The following is a 21,028-nucleotide window of genomic DNA, read 5'->3' on the forward strand; positions in this document are numbered from 1 at the left end:
TGTCGGTGAGCGACTCCTGCATGAGGTGGAACTCGGATGGCTCGGGGGTTTCCCTATGGCCAAACTCCGCCTTTCTCCCGAAGGTTCTGTCTTCGTCGAACCTCTACAGACCTATCCACCTGGCACAATTTGTTCCCCCGGAGGGGGAGGACAGGTTACGGCGACTGTGCCCTGTGCGGGCTCTGAGAGCCTACGTGGCCGCGACTGCTGGTATCAGGCAGTCGGACCAGCTCTTCCTCTGCTATGGTGGCCCTCGGAGGGGCTGTGCGCTCTCTAAGCAGCGACTGTCCCACTGGGTGGTGGACGCCATCACCCAGGCATATAAGGGAAGTGGGCACCCCCCGCCAGCTGGGGTGAGCTGCCACTCCACCAGAGCTGTCTCGACATCATGATCAGCCCTACGGGCGTTCCCCTGGAAGACATCTGTGAGGCAGCGTCATGGGCATCACCGAGTACCTTCTCCAGGTTCTATCGGGTGAATGTTGCCACTCCCCACCCGTTGGCTGTGGTCCTGCTGCCCGACTCTGCTGCTTCCTCTCAGTAAAGTGAGTAAGTGCTGGGTTCCTCGTGACTTTTCTGGTATGAGTCATCCAGTGCTTGAAGCACCGCCTCTGGCGGTCAGTAAGGATGAAATAGAACGAAAGTTACGTATGTAACTACGGTTCTATGAATCCTGGATGACCGCCAGAGCGTTCTGTCACTCGGAATCCTTGTGTACTCGCGAGAAGATTCTGTAGGAACAGATCCGCTGATGTCACCGGAAGATATAGGCTCTCCGGGGTCATCAGGGGTCACGAGTGACTTTGTTGGTATAAACACTCGACCTGCGCATGCGCGAGATGTATCATTCAGTGCTTGAAGCACCGCCTCTGGCGGTCATCCAGGATTCATAGAACCGTAGTTACATACGTAACTTTCGTTCTGCCTGCAGAGAACAAACACTGCTGGCCAGGATGAAACTCCCAATGTGAAAGCATTTTACAGCTAAGGTAACCGCTTTATTTACTTCTAGAATGCCTGCTACTCTTTGCTTTGTCCACTCCGGTGAGAGAAACAATAAATATATTTATTTTCATGTGGCTGTACACTATTGAAAATGAGTTATGAGCATTATATAGCATCCATGGAATCCCTGTTTAGATCCTCTGGAGTGCCTGGAAAAAAATTCTTGTGTTATCAAAGTTAGAAAAAAAGTCAAATAATCCATGCAGGAAAGGTATTGTGTGAGATTTGTAGTGAAGGCATAATTACCAGGATATTCTGCCTAAATGTTCAGTCATAAATCTTTACTTCTGACATATCCTGAAAAATGAGGTGAAAGATTTTCGAAAGTTAATTCTCCAAAATGTAACAAGTGGGTACTGCACAGGCTTTAGGAAAGGTGTAATATATACCATATCACCTGCACCATAACTAGCTGCAAAGCTACAAAAAAGCCATACCCTGCAGTAACACTGAGATATCAGGCAGTTGGCAGGACACCAGAGGAATGACTCAGCTGTGCATCCGGGTGGAACAGGCCGACAAATGGACCACACAAAGCTGACCTAACTCTTGCACTGTGTAATAGTGGTCAGTTTCTGGTATTCTCTCTTTCATACAAACACTACATTCACACAGCACAGCACAAAGATAAGCATACATAGATAAAAACGTGGGATGTGTACACATATACAGCCCAGTGTATATGTTGCCAAACTCCTGCTTGTTACATTTAGATTGAGCCTGTTAAGTCTGTTAAACTTTGGTGAAATGAGAGTGACTCTTAAACATACAAACAAAATATGTGAACAGGAAGTTAGAAAAGTCCAACTGTCCACCATGAAAGGCTTAAGTATACAACAAACATGTATTTCTATGGATTTAAAATAAATTCTTATGTGTATGAAAAAAAAAGAGCAGATAAATAAAATATTTTGTCTCAGTGCGAGCTGGTGACATTAAAGGAGAAGTTCGGTGTTTTTAAACCTGGACCTTATTTCTGGCATAAAATCCCTTCATCTACTCCCCGATAACAGTTTGGTGAAAGTCGGCGTCCTTCGGATGATATTTAGATCACTGGAGATCGGCGTATCTCTGTATAATAGAGAGAATATAGCCTCTAAATAAGGCATTATCTGTCTTTATTCACCAGTACTTTAACACCAATGAATGAATGAACCCGTACTATTGCTCTGTTAGCTCAGAGCTGCCGTGTTGTTGTTATCCGGGGCTATCGGGGGGCTTATCGGGGGGCTTTCTACACAAGCGTCTACTGGGATGATGTCATTGACGTGCGCTGCAGCACAGCTCATTCAATCCGTGCTCTGTGACAGTTGGCTAACTTTACACGGAGTTTGCTGCTGCTGGTTCTGTGCAACACGGCAGGAGATTCATCAGAGTGGACGAACACTGTGAGTAGGATGGCATCGATGACGTCATCCCAGTAGATGCGTGTGTAGAAAGGCCCCGATAGCCCCCGATGGCCCCGGATAACAACAACACGGCAGCTCTGAGCTAACAGTGCAATAGTACGCGTTCATTCATTCATTGGTCTTAAAGGGATAGTTCGCCTCTTTTGACATGAAGCTGTATGACATCCCATATTAGCAATATCATTAATGAACATCTTCTTACCCCCTGCTGCGTCCTGTGAGCAGAGTTCCAGCCTCGTTTTGGTGTTGATGAAGGTAGTCCGGCTAGTTGGCTCGGGCCACAAAAATAAAGCGTTTTGCTTCTCAAAACAATATGCGTTCAAAAGAGTAATACATTTGCATCACAAAATCGTTCTCCAGGAAAAAGTCAGACCTCACAATCGCTCGGCCCTATTTTCTGTCCCTTCATATCACTGCCTGCTGTGTAAACTGTGCAGACCGAAGTGCAGACCGAGCACTCCCCTGCTTCTGAGCAGGCTGGAACTCTGCTCACAAGACGCAGCAGGGGGTAAGAAGATGTTCATAAATGATGTTGCTGATATGGGATGTCATACAGCTTCATGTCAAAAGAGGCGAACTGTCCCTTTAAAGTGTTGGTGAAATAAAGACAGATAATGCCTTATTCAGAGGCTGTATTGTCTCTGCCCTGTTCTCTCCAGATCTCCAGTCATCTAAATATTTTCCGAAGGACCCCGGCTTTCACCAAACTGTTATCGGTGAGTAGATGAAGGGATTTTATGCCAAAAATAAGGTCCAGGTTTAAAAACGCCGAGCTTCTCCTTTAAGCTGTGTGTTTTATTTAGAGCTGCAGGTCCATGCTCTCAGTTGAATTTCTTAGGAAACACCATAAACCAAATCTAATCTATCTCCTTCATATTGTGCAGAAGGCATAAATCTCAAAGAGAATAAGATTTTTTTTCATGGTGGAAGGAATCAAGTTCAACATTTTCTGTTCACAAAGTTTTGGGTATCTCATTTCTGGAAGTTTTGTGAGACTGTTATGTACTAGAATCTAAGTACAAAACATGCAATTGCAGCTCATCATGCAGTTGTGTGTAGAGAAGAAAAGAAGGTATAAAGTTAGGGGGGACTTACCCAAACACTTGCTTATTGGGACATTAATTAGATTGGTGCATATTCTGAGCCAACTTAGATGACAGTTGCTGCTTTTTATTCCTTTGTGTGATCATAACGCCAGTAACATAGGAAAAGATGAGTGTTAACAATAAAACTTTTGGGTTAAGGCTGCAAGAGAGCCCCAGCGTCCCAAAGGTTTTAGAGCTAACGTGAACCTTTTTTTTCTCTTTCTTTTCTTCACCATGATTCAAAAAGAAGGCACAAATAAGAGCTACTAGATCCAGGTATCAAACCTATTAAACCTTGTGCCTAACTCAGAAGATATTTCCAAAGATGCCAACAAAAAAGGTCATCAGTACAACAGATATGTTCGATCCTTTCAGAATGAAGTCTTGATGTCCTCTGCTACCTGTGAACAGTGTTCATTTACAAACTCAGATGAAATATCTGAGGTTTTAGCCGTTTTGCACCCAGCAGATTGTAGATGGATCTGATTCAGCTTCACTGATACAAACAGAACAAAGAAGCGACAAATCTTAGCTTATTTTAGTAGTCCTCACTTTCTTTCTTTTTTTTTTTTTTGGAATATAGTGTGCCGTTTAGATTTTTCTATATTTTATCATTCTTTTCTATATGGCCCTGAGCCTTCAGAGAACAACTGCACCTATCTGAAGTTTCACCTTTTTCCTCTAGAAATCTGGGAACAACCTGATATCCAAACAGTCTGAGCTAGGAAAAAAAAGCTTACATCTTACTTTTAGCGATCTGTGGAATCTGCAGACAGCACTCCCTCCTTGGTTATCATGTGCAATGCACTTTAAAGGTGAGTGGCACAGAGGAGCTGCACTGAGAGACCTGGGACTGCACCTCACTCAAAATAACTCTTTGGTCAACATCTACATTCAAGGTTTTATGTAAATGAAAGTTAGTAATATGTAATTCTTCAATTCTTCATGCTATAGCAAAACAGTCTGGGCAGACAGATCTGACTACATCCTAAAGAATTCTCAGCATCAGAGAAAGGTACAGGTTTATTTATCAACCTCATGAAAGATGACAAGGACTGGCGTCATATTTAAAACTACATATGCAACAACATGGCTGATCTGGTGACATGAGTGCTTGAAACAAACTAATGTGATGGGAGGTGGAGACTGTGAAGCAACACCAGCAGAAAAAGACAGCAGGACTCTGAGTCCCAGTTACATTTGAGGCAAGGTGAAGGAAACTGGAGAAAAGAAGAAACAGCATGAACTCTGAGACTCCAGGGACAGTGAGGGGAAGGTGGAAGAGGGGCAGCAGCCGCTCACATGTAGCTCCACACATCTGCACACACTTATGCACACACACGATATGAGCTCACACCCTCTCAGACACATACATATACTGTAACCTTGCAACGGTTGAGAGGCCTCCAACATTTCTGTCTATGGTCTGAGTAACTGGGGATGTCAGTGTTTCCTGAGGTCTGCTTAAATGGCACCAGAGGAAGTCCAGCCAGCCTAGGATAACCCTAGAGTCATGCCAAGTATCACAAGTTCTTCTTCTGACATCAAGGAATTTCTGAACATCTACTGGTGGAAAAAAGTGAATATCCCCATGCTCCTCATGATGGTTGATGTTCAAACAGTATTACACACATTCTACTGTGATGTTTAATGCTGAGTGTCAGCACTGTCACAGAGTGGTCGGTATCCTTTCATCACCAATTAGTTGTTAAGCTAAATGAAAAAGACTAAGTGATGGCATTGTGTGTAGATCTGCAATCACTTGAAATAACATGTTACCTGGCTATGACAAACAGCACACAACTGACACCCAAGTAAGCCAGCAGAATATACATCCAGATATCAGGTGAGAGGGGGTTGAGGAAGGAGAAGACCCCAGGGTTGGTCCCGTTGGGCTTGCGGTACAGTATACTTATACCCAGCGTCATGAATGGCTTAGAAAAGTCGATAACCTTCTCGCGCACGTATGTGATGGCGAGGGGAGCCACTGCCAGATCAGCTCTCTGTCAACAGCAAACATAAAATGGAAGAGGGATAGGCTTTAAGTTACAGGTACAGGAAGCATTTAGAGGCAATCAAATTAAGAAAACAGGGTCTTTACACACTGCAGAGTCTGTCCAAAGGCACTTAGCAAGAAATTTAAAGCCCTCTTTCTCTTTCTACTCATCAAATATACTCCCACTACTAAATTAACCTCTGTCTCTCAGCAGCTGAGATCAAAGCTCTTTTTTACTTTCCGTTTTGCCTACTTTCTCTCTTTACATCAAAGGGTCTTATTTTACAAGATGTACTGGGAAGTAAAGAGACTACATATTTAGATCAACACTCAGTGGGGTTACATGGCTGTAAAAATCGGATTATTGGCTAAATTACAATCAGACTGAGTTATTAAGTGCATGTAGACACCTTAATCTGACTAAGAATTGGATCGGATCGGATTCAGACCCCGAGATAACTGGGTTGAAAGTCACTCTAAACCTGCTTGTAGACGCTGAAGCACGTGGTGAATCAGACTTTGCGTTCTGCGCATGCTCCAGATGTTTTCCCGGGGTCGTGACCCGGAAGTCAAAGGAGACGATATTCCTGTTGTTGTCGCCGTCAGAAAGAAACAAACAACGCGATGGAGAATGCTCCGTTGGGCATCGAGTTTGTGCAACAAGCAGCTCATCACAGACCAAATGTAGAGGGACGTAGCTTCATCTGGCTCTGCGTTCTCCATCTTTCTCCAATGCCTGAGTTTGTTGTTGTTGTTGGTGGTGAAGAGGTCAACAGGAAGTGGCTCTATTAGCAACAGCTGGAATGGGTACAGCGCCACCTATCATACCGGGGTATGACACGCTTTGTGCCTCTGATCCCATTCATTCACCGCCATATATCCAAGGAGAATTACCCTCGCTCAGATAAGGAGCAGAACCCAACTATAGCTGTAATCGAATCAATCTCATCATGCAGACCCACTGAGTGTTGAGAGTTATGGTTAAGATATTTATGCTGGTGCATGAAAAAGAGATTAACCTACGGACACACTACTGTTTGTGACCACATGCTGTTGTACCACGACACACATTCTGATATTTAACAAGCATCAACATGACTTTTCTGAAGGAGTTTCATATCATAAATCGTAATCTGACCTCACTTGGAAAATGATGTGACCATATTTGGGGGAAAAATTGTGTGGGGTTGTTAACAGTAAATTTCAGGCTGCATTGTGACTAAAAATGCCAAAGATTCACAGCGAGGTCAACTGGTTCATTTTCCCAACATATACACCTTTTATCTCATGAAGGCTGCCATATATCACTAAAGGATGAGTGGCTGAGCTCTCTGCTCACAGCGGTGACACATAAGTCTGAATCCGTCTGAACCCCTCTCCACAACTACAGTCTGCATTCGTTGGGATGTGTTTATTCAACTTTGAACATTAGACAAATTAAACACAATTGTGCTAAATTTCTTCAACATGGCCCTTTCAATTTGTTTCACTTCAATTCAGCATTTCAATCCCAACTGAACAACTTCTCTCTAAGTACACTTCTCCTGAGTCTTCTGAGGCATTGTCTTCTGCAATCACTATCTGTCTAAGTCAAGTGCACAAAGTAGGGCAAAGCAGCTCTACATGCACCTCACCGGGGACTGGGCCCTTCACCCATCTGTCACAACGGCCAATCACAGCTCTGATCAGAGCAGAAGCAGAAGACACGTGTGGAGGAGTTAAGGGGGACTTGACTCCTTGCGGGTGCAACTTCTAATAAGGTCAGATATTGACAATTGGCCGTGCAGCGCCTGCTATTTTTCTGCCCATGCAGTTTACTCTAACTGAGACTTTGTTGGGTCTAATGATCTATGCTGTGAGCAGATTGTGAGCTTGTGTGTGTTTTAATAAGCTCTGTGGGGGAAACAACTCGCAACACAATCCATGCTCTCCTTGCATCACTGTATTCTCAAATTGTGCTTCTTGTTAGCACACTGTTTTCTCCCTTCTATGTATCCCTCTCTGCGGGCTGCTCCTCTTCCTTCTTATCCTATTCTTGGTCAAACTTTCCGCTGGTAATGGATTTAAGATTTTACCCAAATATTTAAGTTTGAAAGTATAGCATCATAATAACAAGGGGAAAAACAAAGGAGAGAAAGCATTGATGAACCCTTCTCTTGAAATAAAACAAAATGGCACACTGACAGAAATAACTGAATAATCAGTGATTGTTGTGATAAATGTTTTTTTATTTTTTAAACACCCAATTAAAACATCTGCATGCACTGGATGTAGTACCCTCACATATTTTAGTAGTAGATAAGTGGGCAATGCTAATACTATTACACACAGCCCATGAGTTTCAAAGTAATAACCAGTTCATTTCTGAACAGGTACCATGCAACCTCTGATGTTAGTCCATAACAACATAGTAACAACATAGTAACAACTTGTGCTTAATATCATTATTTAAACAATCAACTACATAGAAATATTGTTGGATCTGTAGCAGTATTGTTTTTCGCATTGTACAACAAAAATACACTGATCAAGAAGACAATCACTGTTAATGTCAGATGGTGAGAGAGTTTTTTTTTAATATTGCTCTGAAAAGAAATCTGAAATGGAGAACTGCCTGATGTTATTTACCTAAATTTTCATCTATGCTGATATGGTTATGTGAAATAATTACTATAGCTGAAAGTGCAAAACTTTTATCTCTGAGACTTTGCTTTGACACCCATGTGTACAACGATGGTGCTTTCAAAAACAATTAAAGACAATACTTTGTTTTCAAGGACTTGTTGTTTCAAGACATTAAAAGCAATGGCATGGACACATTAGCCATCTTTTTTCCAGACAGTATTAGAATTACACAATTCACATTGACCTGTTTGTTTTTCTTTTGCTATGAAATCTGATATGAAATTAGAAGACTTCAGGAGCATTCATGTAGAAAAAATAACATGTCCTGCTGTATGATAGCCTTTATCATAACATATCATATTACATGCTTCTTGTCCAAAATAATCAGATATTTAGCTCTAACTCCTTCAAGAAGCTGACCAAGGGCTTCATTTGGGTTTTTGCGAGCCAAGTATTGGTGCCATCTTTTGAAGCCCAGACTGTCTTTTAGGTTTTTCATTTATATATTTCAACAGGTCAAGATGTTGAATGTAAGCAGCAGTTCAAAAGTGCACAGAAAAAAGAAAAAATAATGATCTCATGTGATCCTACTGATCAGTTCACAGAGCATTAAGAGTGTTGCTCTCACATACCATCATATGATGGGTAGTTGTCCCATATTGAGGTTTTTACATGACAAACTTGAATTCTGGGCTTCTGTAGTTTTCTTTCTTTTCTTTTCTTTTTGTTTTTTTACTTGAGCTGAATAAACTACCAACTTTGCCTACTTTATGTCTTTGTTAAGTATGTACAGCCATTATTTTATGTGGTACTGTTTTCAAAGACATCTGTGATCACCTAGTTTGTGTTGGGTGGTAAATGGAGTTTCACGACTGTGATAGAAGGTTTTGCCATGCCATTGTCTCCAGAGGGGTATTTCACATAACCACAAGAACACAGCTAAGAAATCAAGTGGGAAAAGGTAATCTGCATTTTACAACCTATCATGAAAAATACAAGATCTCACCAGTGTACTATTCCAATGCCACTTCTGTGATCAGTGTATGTCAAAAAGTATCAATGAGTTACTCTAACGTTCGTGAATTGCTTATTTTTTCTGATTAATAATGACATCTGATCATCTAAGTAGCACTACGACAAACTGTCCGATATTGCTGATGAAAGAATAAAAATGTGTGTAGTTTGTTTTTCATTTGTTATGACCAACACAACTTAAAAAAGAGATAACAGTTTATGAGAAAAGGAAAAACGTCTTTTTTTTAATCAGTCGCTGTATTCTTATCATTTTCACTTGAATGTGTTTTTTTTGTGTGTGAATACTTAGTGATTCCTCCAAATTCATGCACATGATAAATGTTCATTATTGAGACTTCATCATGAAGTCCTGCCTGAACCAGCAGAGTAGAGAGGGTGGCAATAACACATACAAGTCAGATATATACAGCAGTATTAGAAATTCTGGATATATCTAATGAGTTGGGTAATCAAGAGCCCAAAGTCTTGTTTCTTAGTGTTTTTTTTCTCGTCCTCTCTTGTTTTGTGTAAATTTTGTTCAATTTTTCTACAAATGAGATACATGTTCAATTTGAATGATTCACAAAAAAAATGTTTATGTTTGCTATAAATATCATGATAAGCACTTAATAATGTGGTGTTGACTCACATGGTCCATCAGCTCTTTGATCATGCCATTCCACTGGCCTGTGTTCTCATCCTGGGCACCGTATCTTCCATCCTCCACCAGCCGGACTTCATAAGTGAAGCCCAGGATGTTGGCCAGCTCTCTGAGTAGATCTATGCAGTAGCCTTCAAAGCGGTCATTCCCGTACAGTGGCTTGTCAGACTTCTTGAACATCACATATGGCTCCTCCTGTTGGGCATAATAGTGGAGGGATGAGCCTCTTGGCATCTTTTACCTGCTGATAAAGCCTATCTGAAAGGGTAGCTGATATGTGAGATATGTTTTTCATCCGTCCAATCCTAAAAACAGGTGTTTCTGAGTGTGCTTTCCAGCAGTAGCAGACCTGTGATGTGAGGTGGGATGGGTGCAAAGTGAAGCATGACCATAATAAGAGATAATCCCCCATATCAATGACTCTTCGCTCCTCTTAGGCACAGCAGGCTGGCTGTGGTCCCAAGCAAAGCTTTCAGGACATCACACGCTTTGTCAATAAGATAAGAGATGCTGATAGATGGACACAAAAAGAGAGCACAAGAGCTGGCACATCCTGTTTGTTCAGACAAACAGCTGGGGAGATTACTAATGTCTGTGTGTTTCCTCTCTGCCTCCCATCCACTGCATGTCCTCTTCCTCTGTACCCTGCTTCCTTCCTTTATACCTCTGCTCCACGCATCATCTTTCTTTCTTAGCCCTGGACCTCACAGCATGTCCCTCATGTCTCCCTCAGTGACATAAATCTGTTGTTTATCATATAGCTGACACAAAAATCAAACAAACAAAAGAAAAAATAAGCAAACAACAAAACTTTAAAGATTGGTAACAGCTCTAACAGATTTCAAGACTTCAAAACTTTATTTGCCATTTACTCAAGTACAGATGTACAGGGACATTGGAATACTTGTGCAGCCCACTCACTCATTAAAAGAAAAAGTCCAAACAAAAGTGTTTTAAAAAGCTGAAAAACACATTGTAATAAATGATGAACAATAATAAAGTGCATGAATATTCTGGGCGATTTGTGCGTCTGAGAATCACGTTAAAGATGGCACACAGAGAGGTAGGTGTAGTTTCAGTGTATCAGAGTCTGAGGTGGGACATGATATTTAAAACCAGTTTGAATGACCTTTTGCCAGCAGTGTGATTCCTGCTGCGTGGAAGCTATCCTGAAGGCGTCTCGTCTTTGCTTTAATGCTCTCCAGCTCACGACCAGAGATTCTCAACCTAAACAGAGAGTGGCCAGGGTGATGTGGATCTTGGAGGATAGTTCTAATTTTATTTCTACAGGGTTTGGTGTATAAGATGTCCATGGAGGGGAGCCGGTGATCCTCTGAAGGGTTGTCCTCTCCTTAGTTGTGGTGTTGCCATCCCACATAGTAATGGTTCTCATGAGAACACTGTCCACCAGCCTTTTGTAGGACTGGGTAAGCGCCTGATGGCCCAGGCCAGCTTTTTTCAGTGGCTGTGGTGTCTTCTGACCAGCTGAGACTGTTAGTGATATGCAGGCCCAGGAATTTGAAGCTGTTAAGATGCTCTATCACAGTACTTTTAATTAATAAGGGTTGCAGAGGGGGTCAAGAATTTGCTCATCTGTCTTATCAGTGTTTATGACAAGGCACTTTTCCTCCTCATAGACATGTGCTGTATCCACTAGCTTTCTGCAGCGGACCTCATAATTTCCCGTGAAGAGCCCCAAGATGGTTGTGTCATCTGCAAATTTCTATATCTGGCAGTGCTTTTGTGATGATGAGCTGTCATAGGTGTAAAGCGTGAACAGTCTTGGGCTGAGGCAGCAGCCCGTCACAGTGCTGATGGTAAGTGTTGCCGGTTAAACCACCTGCAGTCCTTCAATCAAAAAGTCAAGGATCCAACTGCAGATGGGAGAGGGCAGCCTGAGAAATGTCAGTTTAGTTACCAGCTTGGAGGGCTGGACAGTATTAAAGGAGCCATGACATGAAAATAAATGGAGGCTTTTATGTATTTTTATAGGCTTTAGTGGTCCCCTAATACTGTATCTGAGTTTTTTTTCCCAAAATTCTGCCTTGGTGCAGAATTACAGCCAGTCCCAAAAATGAGCTTTCCTTAGGATCCTCAGAATGAGCTGTTTAGTGGGGGTGTGGCCTTACTTACGCCCGTGGTACCTTGTGCAAATGTTTTGTGAATCGCTATGGCACGTAGATGGCACGGCAGCCCTATGCCATAAAACTAGCGAAACCTGTTGAAATGAGCTTACTTTGACAATATGACGAACTAGTTACTGAACAACTCTCCTAACACAGTCAAACATCAAGCAAGTGCTACACAAGACACAGCAAAAAAGGCGTGCGTGAAGGGGAAAGCAGGAGTGAGGATTTTGACATTCTCAGCTGATTGCTCTGGTTTGGAAAGATGCACGTAGCGCGAGTCATTTCAATCAGGGGAAAGGCAGATATCGTGCACGCCATAACACCAACAGCAGGACGGCTATCAAAACAACAAATAAGTACACAACACTGGCGTTACAGTAAATGAGGTGTCCACTTGCATACCTCATGCTATTTACTGTTACATTAGCGACAGTGACCGAGCTATTAGCTGCAGAGCTAACGACACAGACAGACTGACCGTTTTGACTCTGGAACCATGAATGAATCATTATCCAGATGAAATGCAATGAATTTTCCAATCAGCAGCTTTCCCGATCAGGCCATCTGCATGGTCACATTACCAAAGGCGGAGAATAATTTCCATTGCATGGTTTAGGTCTATCGTCATTTTTAGCCACTGGGGGACCACAGGCAGGCTAGAGGAACTCATATTAATGTTAAACAACCTTAAAAAGTGAAAATTTCATGCCATGGCTCCTTTAAAAGCTGAGCTGTAATCCAAAATAAGCATGCGGGTATATATGTTAGGGTTTGTCTAGGTGTTCCAGGTCTGAGTGCAAGTACAATAGTACATACAAAAATGGAGCGTTTGCGTCCCACGCAGTGGGACAACACTATGTGCCAGCGAGGTGTTAAAGATGTCGGTGAATACGTCAGCCAGCTCCGCTGCACAAAGACCCTTGGTGACACTCTGTCTACTCCTGTTGCTTTGTGAGGATTGACCTGCTGCAGAGATCTTGGTAGTGCTGGGGTGATGTTCTGCCGATGGGTGTCAAACCGGGCATACAAGTTTGTCTTGTAGGGTGGTATCTAACTGTGTGCCTGTTTCCCTTGTAGTTTATGACAGCCTGGATGCCTTTCCACATCCTGCTGGAGTCATTGCTGATGTAACAGTTCTCCAGTTTTCCTTCGTGTGACAATTTTGCTGGTCTGATTGATTTTAGGAGAGCATATTGGCCAGCCTATATTGATGTTCATTCCCTGACAGAAAAGCCACGTTCCGTTCCCTGATTGTAGTTTGGACGTACCAGTTGAACCATGGTTTCTGATTCGCCATGGTTGTCTGTTGCTTCCCTGAACACGTCCATATTAGTTATTTCTAAACGATCTCTCAGTTCAGAAATTGCATTGTCTGCCTATTAGAGATCATGATAATGCACCTTCTCAGAAAGAGGAAAACAGGCAGCACAGTAGACTGCAATGGTCTTTTCAGCCATTAAATCCATTGCGGCATGCTGATGGAGTTCCGTCATTTCTGTTTTTGTCTTCTTGTTTGTTTCTTTCACTGGTCACACGTGATGTATACTGCGCAACACTGCCCCCATGATTTCCGGTGGTACTGCTCCTTTCACTGCGTTTAGGTACACAGGGCTCTGAAAATGTGCCTAAATACCTGAAAAATGAACACGTGACAGATAGAAGGCTCCATTTGTATGTGTCTGCGTATTTAATATAAAGTATAAATGAGCCATTAGAAATCAGAAGCACCCCTCTGAAGAATTGCCACCTTAATGCGGAGGAGGGGTTTGAGTATCCCCATGATCCTGAGAGCTGTGTTGTTGGAGGGTCTCCCATGGCAAATTGGTCTCGGGGGAGTGGTCAGACTAAGCATGATTGAAAGACCTCGATGGAGCGTCACCAGAGGAATTTAGTTACCTCGCTGAGGAAACCGGGGCACCTACCAAGGTCAGAACTTGGGGGGGCCTTGGCTCCTGGAGCACGGTCGGGCTTAGCTCGAGGAAGTATCATGAAGCGAACTCCATGTGGGCCATCCACTTGCCATGAGGAAATTCAAGGTACTGACAATATGAGCTGGGCAGCAGACGAAGGTGGGTAACTGGGTGTGCCAATCCCAGTGATGCAAACTGGCTCTAGGCACGTGGAATGTCACCTCGCTGGCGGGAAAAGAGCCTGAGCTGGTGTGTGAGGTGGAGCGGTACCAACCAGATATAGTTGGGCTCACCTCCACACACAGCATTGGCTCTGCAACCAAACTTGGTGTTTCTGGGTGGCGTCCTGGAGAGGGTGTCACCTAGGGATTACTTTGTTCTTCTGGGGGACTTTAATGCCCATGTTGGCAATGATGGAGTGACACGGAGAGGCGTGATTGGGAGGAACGGCCTCCCTGATCTGAACCCAAGTGGCATCTTGTTTTTGGACTTCTGTGCTAGACATGGATTGTCCATCACAAACACCATGTTCGAGCATAAGGTGGCTCATAAGTGTACGTGGTACCAGGTCACCTTAGGCCAAAGGACTTTGTAGTCGTGTAATCAGACCAGGCCTTATAACTTGGACACTCGGGTGAAGAGAGGGGTAGAGCTGTCAACTGATCATCACCTGATGGTGAGTCTCCGCTCCCAACTAGGGAGCCACTGGGAGAGGAGTCTGCCTGATGGTTGTCGGTACCTGTTGTGGCGATAACCGTAGCACCCGCTGGTGGATGCAAGCGATGAGGGAAGCCTTCAAGCTGAAAAGCCTTTTGGGCTTGTTGGTCCCGGGAGTAACCCGAAGGAGCTGACAGCTGCCAAGCAGCTTTGTGGACTTGGAAAAGGCTTATGACTGTGTTCCAAGAGGGATTCTGTGGGGGGTGCCGAGGGAGTATGGGGTACCAGAGTCGTTTTTACGAGATATGTATAACCAAAGCAAGAGCTGTGTCCGCATTCCTGGCACTTAGTCAAACTTGTTTATAGTGCGTGTTGGTCTCCGCCAGCTAAAAGGGCTGCAGCATTAGTGGTTGCTGAAGCTAAAACTCGGGTGTGGGAGGGAAACTTGGGGAGACTATGGAGAAAGACATTTGGTTGGCATCAAGGGTGTTCTGGCAAACCATTCAATGCCTAAGAAAGATAAAGCAGGTTGTGCTTGACCTGGGTGGAGAACTGCTGACCTTTACTGAGGATATTTTCAAGCGGTGGAAGGAGCACTTTGAGGGTCTCCTCAATCTGTCTGGCATGTCCTCCATTGAGGAGGCAGAGTCTGAGGACTTGGGGGAAGACTCATCCATTACCTTGGCGGAAGTTGTCAAGGTAGTCCGAAACCTCCACGGGGTGGACAAGATTCATCCTGAGATGCTAAAGGCTCTAGACATGGGGGGGCTGTCTTGGCTGATGCGACTCTTCAATGTCGAATGGAGGTCTGGGTCAACACCTATGGAGTGGCAGACCAGGGTGGTGGTCCCATTTTTAAGAAAGGGGACCGAAGAGAGTGCGTTCCCATTACTGGGGGATCACACAACTCAGCCTCCCAAGGAAAGTTCAAGGTAAACACAAGAAACTTGTGCTAAAGAAAAAAATAAATAAAAAGGACCAGACTCAGTGAATAATTCCCTATACTCCCTATATAGACCAGTGAGCAGTGCTGACCAACATATCATTGGGGTCATCAGGTGGGGACCTCCTTTCATCAATGTTTCGTCTATTTGGACCCACGACACCTCCAGGAGGCTAGACAATGACCACTGGCGTCCCAGAGTCACCCCCCTAATGCCAGCCATCACTGCTCCTCACGCCACAACAACCATCTTTTACAGCCACAAGCTACCTCAGCCTCTCACCAACTGCACACCAGTCACAGCGGGGTGGGGATGCAAACTCTGGTTCGGGTAGGGGGAGAAATAAAAGCGGTTGAGATAAGTAGGAATGGGATTCAAACCCTGGACAGATTGTAACTTTCCATCCTCGCTGCTCTGCTTCTGCCCCCAACTCCACATATCTAAGCTTTTTCCTTTCATATGCTTCTACTACTAATTACTCCCAAGGAACAGTCAGCTCTATGAAATAGACTCTCATTCTACTCCTAGACCACAAGACTATAAAGTTTACTCCAGGGTGTTGGAGAGGATTGTCGAACCTTAGGAGGAGCTGTGTGGCTTTCACCTAGATCGTGAAACAGTGCCAGAGTTACCGAGGGGATCACGGAAGTTTGACCATCTAGTCTACATGTGTTTTGTAGACTTGGAAAAGGCTTATGACTGTGTTCCAAGAGGGATTCTGTGGGGGGTACCGAGGGAGTATGGGGTACCAGAGTCACTTTTACGAGGTATGTATAACCAAAGCAAGAGCTGTGTCCGCATTCCTGGCACTAAGTCGAACTTGTTTATAGTGCGTCTTGGTCTCCGCCAGGGCTGCCCCTTGTCGCTGATCCTGTTTGTGATTTTCATGGACAGGATCTCAAGGCTTAGCTGTGGATTGGAGAGCATCTGGGAACCTCTGGATTGCATCTCTGCTTTTTGTGGATGATGTGGTTCTGTTGGCTTCTTCAAGCCACAAGCTTCAGCGCGCACTGGAGCGTTTTATAGCTAGGTGTGAAGCAGCCAGGATGAGGGTCAGCTCTTCCAAATCTGAGGCCATGGTTCTCAACCGGAAAAAGGTGGAATACTCTCACCGGGTTGGGGATGAGTTCTTTCCTCAGGCGTAAGAGTAAGTATCTGGGTATCTTGTTCATGAGTAATGGAATGTTGGAGCGAGAGGTGGACAGATGGATTGTGGCTTTGTCAGTAGTAATGAGGGCGTTGCTCCGGTCCGTCGTGGTGAAGAAGGAGCTGAGCCGGAAGGCGAAGGGAGCTCGGAGTAGAGCTGCTGCTCCTTCACCTCGGAAGGAGTCAGCTGAGGTGGTTCAGGCATCTGCTTAGGATGCCTTCCCTTTTCTGGGAACGTCCCACTGGGAGGAGGTCCCCGGGCAGACCCAGGACTTGTTGGAGGGATTATATATTTCTTCTGGCCTTGGAACGCCTCGGGATCCCCCAGGAGGGACTGGAGACTGTTGCTGGGAAGAGGGATATATGGGTTTCTCTCCTGAATCTGTTGTACCCACCACCCAACCTCGGATAAGCGGATGAAAATGGATGGACAGCTGGACATCAAAAGCAGCATTGGGATCTGTATTTTCATATATATTGACCTGTTAACCTGTTGACTGGCTGCCTGTACATTTTAGAGTCCATTTTAAGATTCTTTTATTTGTTTTTAAATCTTTAAATGGACTTGCCCCGCCTTACCTCTCTGAGCTGCTCCATGCTTATGCTCCTGCCCGGTGCCTCAGGTCAGCTGATCAGCTGCTCCTGGAGGTACCGAGGGCCAAGCAGAAGCTCAGAGGAGACAGAGCCTTTTCCACTGCCGGTCCAAAACTGTGGAATGACCTCCCGTTTCACATCAGACAGGCCCCTTCACTGCCCATTTTTAAAACCCGTCTTAAGACCCATTTTTATTCCCTGGCTTTTAACCCAGCATGAGACTCTGTTTCTAGTATTGTTTTATTGTTTTTATTATTTTAATATTGTTGTTATTTATTGTTGTTTTTACATTGTTCTTGTGTTTTAAGCCTTCTTTTATTTTGTGTTGTACAGCACTTTGTTTCAGCCAAAGCTGTGTTAAAAGGCTATACAATAAAGTGATGATGATGATGATGATGTTATAGATTTCAGAAAGTGCCTGTTCCTTGTTGCCAACGGGAGGGAGATAAACAACAGTCAGTAGGATGCACTGTAGCTCCTTTGGTAAATAAAACAATCTGCATTTTATGGTTAGGTATTCCACATTGGGTGAACACAATTTAGCTATGGTCTTGCTGTCTGACAAAGATGGGGACTCGAGTCATGCGACTCGACTCAAGTCGTACTTAAGTCTCACAAACAAAGACTCGAGACTTGACTTCAGACTTGCCCTCAAAAAACTTGAGACTTGACTTGGACTCGAGGCCTGGGATTCGTAAACAATCTTCATTTCGTGAAATTATTGTTTCTTTTTTCATTAATTCTGATGACGAGGCTGATGGCAGGCTGAGCGCAACATAGCCTCACGCATGTGTGCAGCCACTGATATCAAAACTATTCTAACCATGGCAGCGTCGAGCTCATCTGGAACTGTGCCATATGTTGTCACATTTGGTTATGAAGCGTTCACGCAGACAGCAAACAAGCGAACGGCCACTTGCAAAGTGTGTGGTATCTGGATAAATGATGCTCAACTACGTCCAACTTCATCAGGCACCTGAAAATGCACAAGGACAGGTCAGTCTCTTTGTGGTGTGAAAGGGAAGCGCGTATCGACAGGTACCGCTAGCAAGCTAATAAAAGTAAACAGCGTTGTAAACTATATGCAGATTATAGCCTCATTGTTCACTACACTGCAGCAGCCTGTGAAAATTGGAAAGGAATTTGGTTAAGTAGCTTAGGTTAACAGTTACCGAATTGATTGCTGTGCCAAGTCTATGTGGATGTAGTTTAATGTTAATCTAAGTGCTGTTTTAAAATAGCTTACTTTTACAATTTCAGGGACACCTAATAAAGTTCCAGGTTGACACTGTCAAAAAAACTGAAAAATGCACTGAAATTGCGCTGAAAAATGTTTTGCATGAGAAGTTCAGGCTACACAGCCAGTTAATAATATGTGTGTTGATGTATCCTGTGGTGCAGAGCAAGCACACATATTTCCAAATACATTTATATACTTCAAACAAGCTTTCATGGAGTTTCTTCACATTGGATTTTAATAGCCCTCTTAAGTGACCATGCTCTGATCAAATTTGATCCTGCAGTGAATAATGATATTACATATATTGATAATACAGTAAATGCTTTCATGCCATAACATGACAGCATGCAGACTTATCGATACGAAATGTCATGTGTCTAATGACAGAACGTTCACTTCAGTCATTTGAGACTTGAGGCTTGACTTGGACTCGAACACAAAGACTTGTGAACACCACGACTGCTTGATAAGGGCTGCAATGCCTCTTCCATGGGTTTTGCCATACTCCTCCAAGCTTCACTCACACCAGTAGCGAGGTGCAGCTTCCACCGAATTCGGTGAGATCCTTATGGACAATGGAGGAGAAAATCCGGATTAAGGAGCTGGGACCCGACAAGCCCAACCTTTTGATCAACCAGCAGACCAAGGAAAAAAAATAAAGTCTACAACCGGAGTTTTTGCAGGAGTTTTTGCAGAAGTTTGAGCGCAAGTTGTGGCTGACAGGCTGTGGAATAGTCAATGCACTCTTCTGTTTTCCCTGCATTCTTTTTAAAAGTGACAAATGTGAATTGACGTGGACACAGTCAGGATAAATCGACTTGAAGCAGCTCTCCGAACACATCAAGAAGCACGAACAATCAAGAGTTCATATGGAAAACTGCATCAAGCTAACTGTGCTTGGAAACATTAGCATAGTAGCGCAGCTGGATGACGGACACAGCGTTGTAGTAAACCTTATATGCGGTGTTGGTAATGTTAGTTGACCAGAAAAAGAAACAAATTGTGACAGCTGACTCACTACTTATTAATTTACCCATTGAACGGGTCACTTTAGTCATCATTGCTACTGTTACTCCCCCTGAGAGACACACTGCATTACGCTTCAAAAAAATAAAGAATCTGAGTTTAAACTAAATTTGTCTGACTTACATTTATCTCTTTCATATAATTAATGAAGATCTATGCTTTTGATGTGATATGCAGCCTGACTTCATACAGTAGCCGAGGCAATCTGTTGCGGCATCTGAGCGCTCTTTCTCAGCTTTGCGCAGGCAGAAAACCTGGCTGTGCAGCACCATGACGCAGTAGAGACCAACACGTTGGGCCATTATGAACGCTCAGTGACCTTATGGAAGCCATGCTTCGACCCTGCTTAAAATCTTCATCAGTAGGTCAACTGAGAGATGGTCCACTTTGGAAATGCATGAAAGCCCTGAGTCATGAGCGCAGACTTTTCCTTTTTTCATTTGTGGTGTATTTTATCTGCTATGTTAAGTATCGCTACTGAATAAACGACACATTCAAGGGTACAAATAATGCTGTTATGTTCCTTAAATGGCTTGATTTAGTTATCAAAGAGTACTGCTGAGAGTACTACCCAGGCTCCGCCCTCGCAGTGACGCAACACCTTCGGCTCTGCTACACTTACTCAGGCAAACTGCTCATTCAGGTGGATTCGAGTTCCCGAAAAAATGGGAACTCCACCCACTTTGTCGGGAAGCAATCAACTTTGAGCAGCGCCAACGGCCCAGGGTAGAGGCGTGTTCAAGGTAGTGACGTGGTTGAACTGCCACTCAACCCATGGATTGTACACGGAAGCGCTTCATTCAATATCAACATGGAGCAGCGTCAAGCTTTTGACACTGCTGTAGATGCTGTAATGAAAGTGTTCGACGGGAGATTCTCGTTAAAAATCGAGCAAAGAACAGCCCTGGAATCGTTTCTTGACAGGAAAGACGTTTTCGCCTGGCTTGCTCCCTACTGGCTTTGGTAAGAGTTTAATCTACCAGTTAGCCCCGCTGGTAGCTAAATCATACGTCAGAGGAAAGAGTGGTGTGATTGGCTTAAGCTTAGGCACAGCCTTTTCTGGCCACAACCAGTAGCAACCCGAGGGAGGCGGGTTGACCAGGCCATTGGTCAGACCAGAATCTCGAAAAGATTTGAAAGTCTATGTTAATCAGGCTATGAGAGTACAGCGATTGAGAGTACTGCTACTGAGAGAGTACTGCGACTGAGAGTACTGCGACTGACAGAGTACTGCGACTGAGAGTACTGCGACTGAGAGAGTACTGCGACTGAGAGTACTGTGACTGAGAGTACTGCGACTGAGAGAGTACAGCGACTGAGAGTACTGCGACTGAGAGTACTGCGACTGAGAGTACTGCGACTGAGAGAGTACTGCGACTGAGAGTACTGTGACTGAGAGTACAGCGACTGAGAGTACTGTGACTGAGAGAGTACTGCGACTGAGAGAGTACTGCGACTGAGAGAGTACTGCGACTGAGAGTACTGCGACTGAGAGAGTACTGCGACTGAGAGTACTGCGACTGAGAGAGTACTGCGACTGAGAGAGTACTGCGACTGAGAGAGTACTGCGACTGAGAGTACTGCGAC

General features: G+C 44.0%; 1 protein-coding gene across 5 annotated transcripts in view; it reads right to left on the reverse strand.

Moving 5' to 3' along the window:
* LOC142379606 (glutamate receptor ionotropic, kainate 2) overlaps positions 1-21,028 on the reverse strand; it is a 422,159-nt gene that overhangs the window by 119,164 nt on the left and 281,967 nt on the right. For all 5 annotated transcript variants that reach the window (XM_075464651.1, XM_075464654.1, XM_075464652.1 and 2 more), the window contains 2 exons: positions 9,784-9,990; positions 5,279-5,502 (listed from right to left, as the gene is read on the reverse strand). In XM_075464651.1, the coding sequence (XP_075320766.1) occupies positions 5,279-5,502; positions 9,784-9,990 (431 nt within the window). The remainder of the gene's footprint in view (positions 1-5,278; positions 5,503-9,783; positions 9,991-21,028) is intronic.

Source organism: Odontesthes bonariensis, chromosome 5, assembly GCF_027942865.1.
Source record: "Odontesthes bonariensis isolate fOdoBon6 chromosome 5, fOdoBon6.hap1, whole genome shotgun sequence".
Classification (NCBI taxonomy): Eukaryota; Metazoa; Chordata; class Actinopteri; order Atheriniformes; family Atherinopsidae; genus Odontesthes; species Odontesthes bonariensis.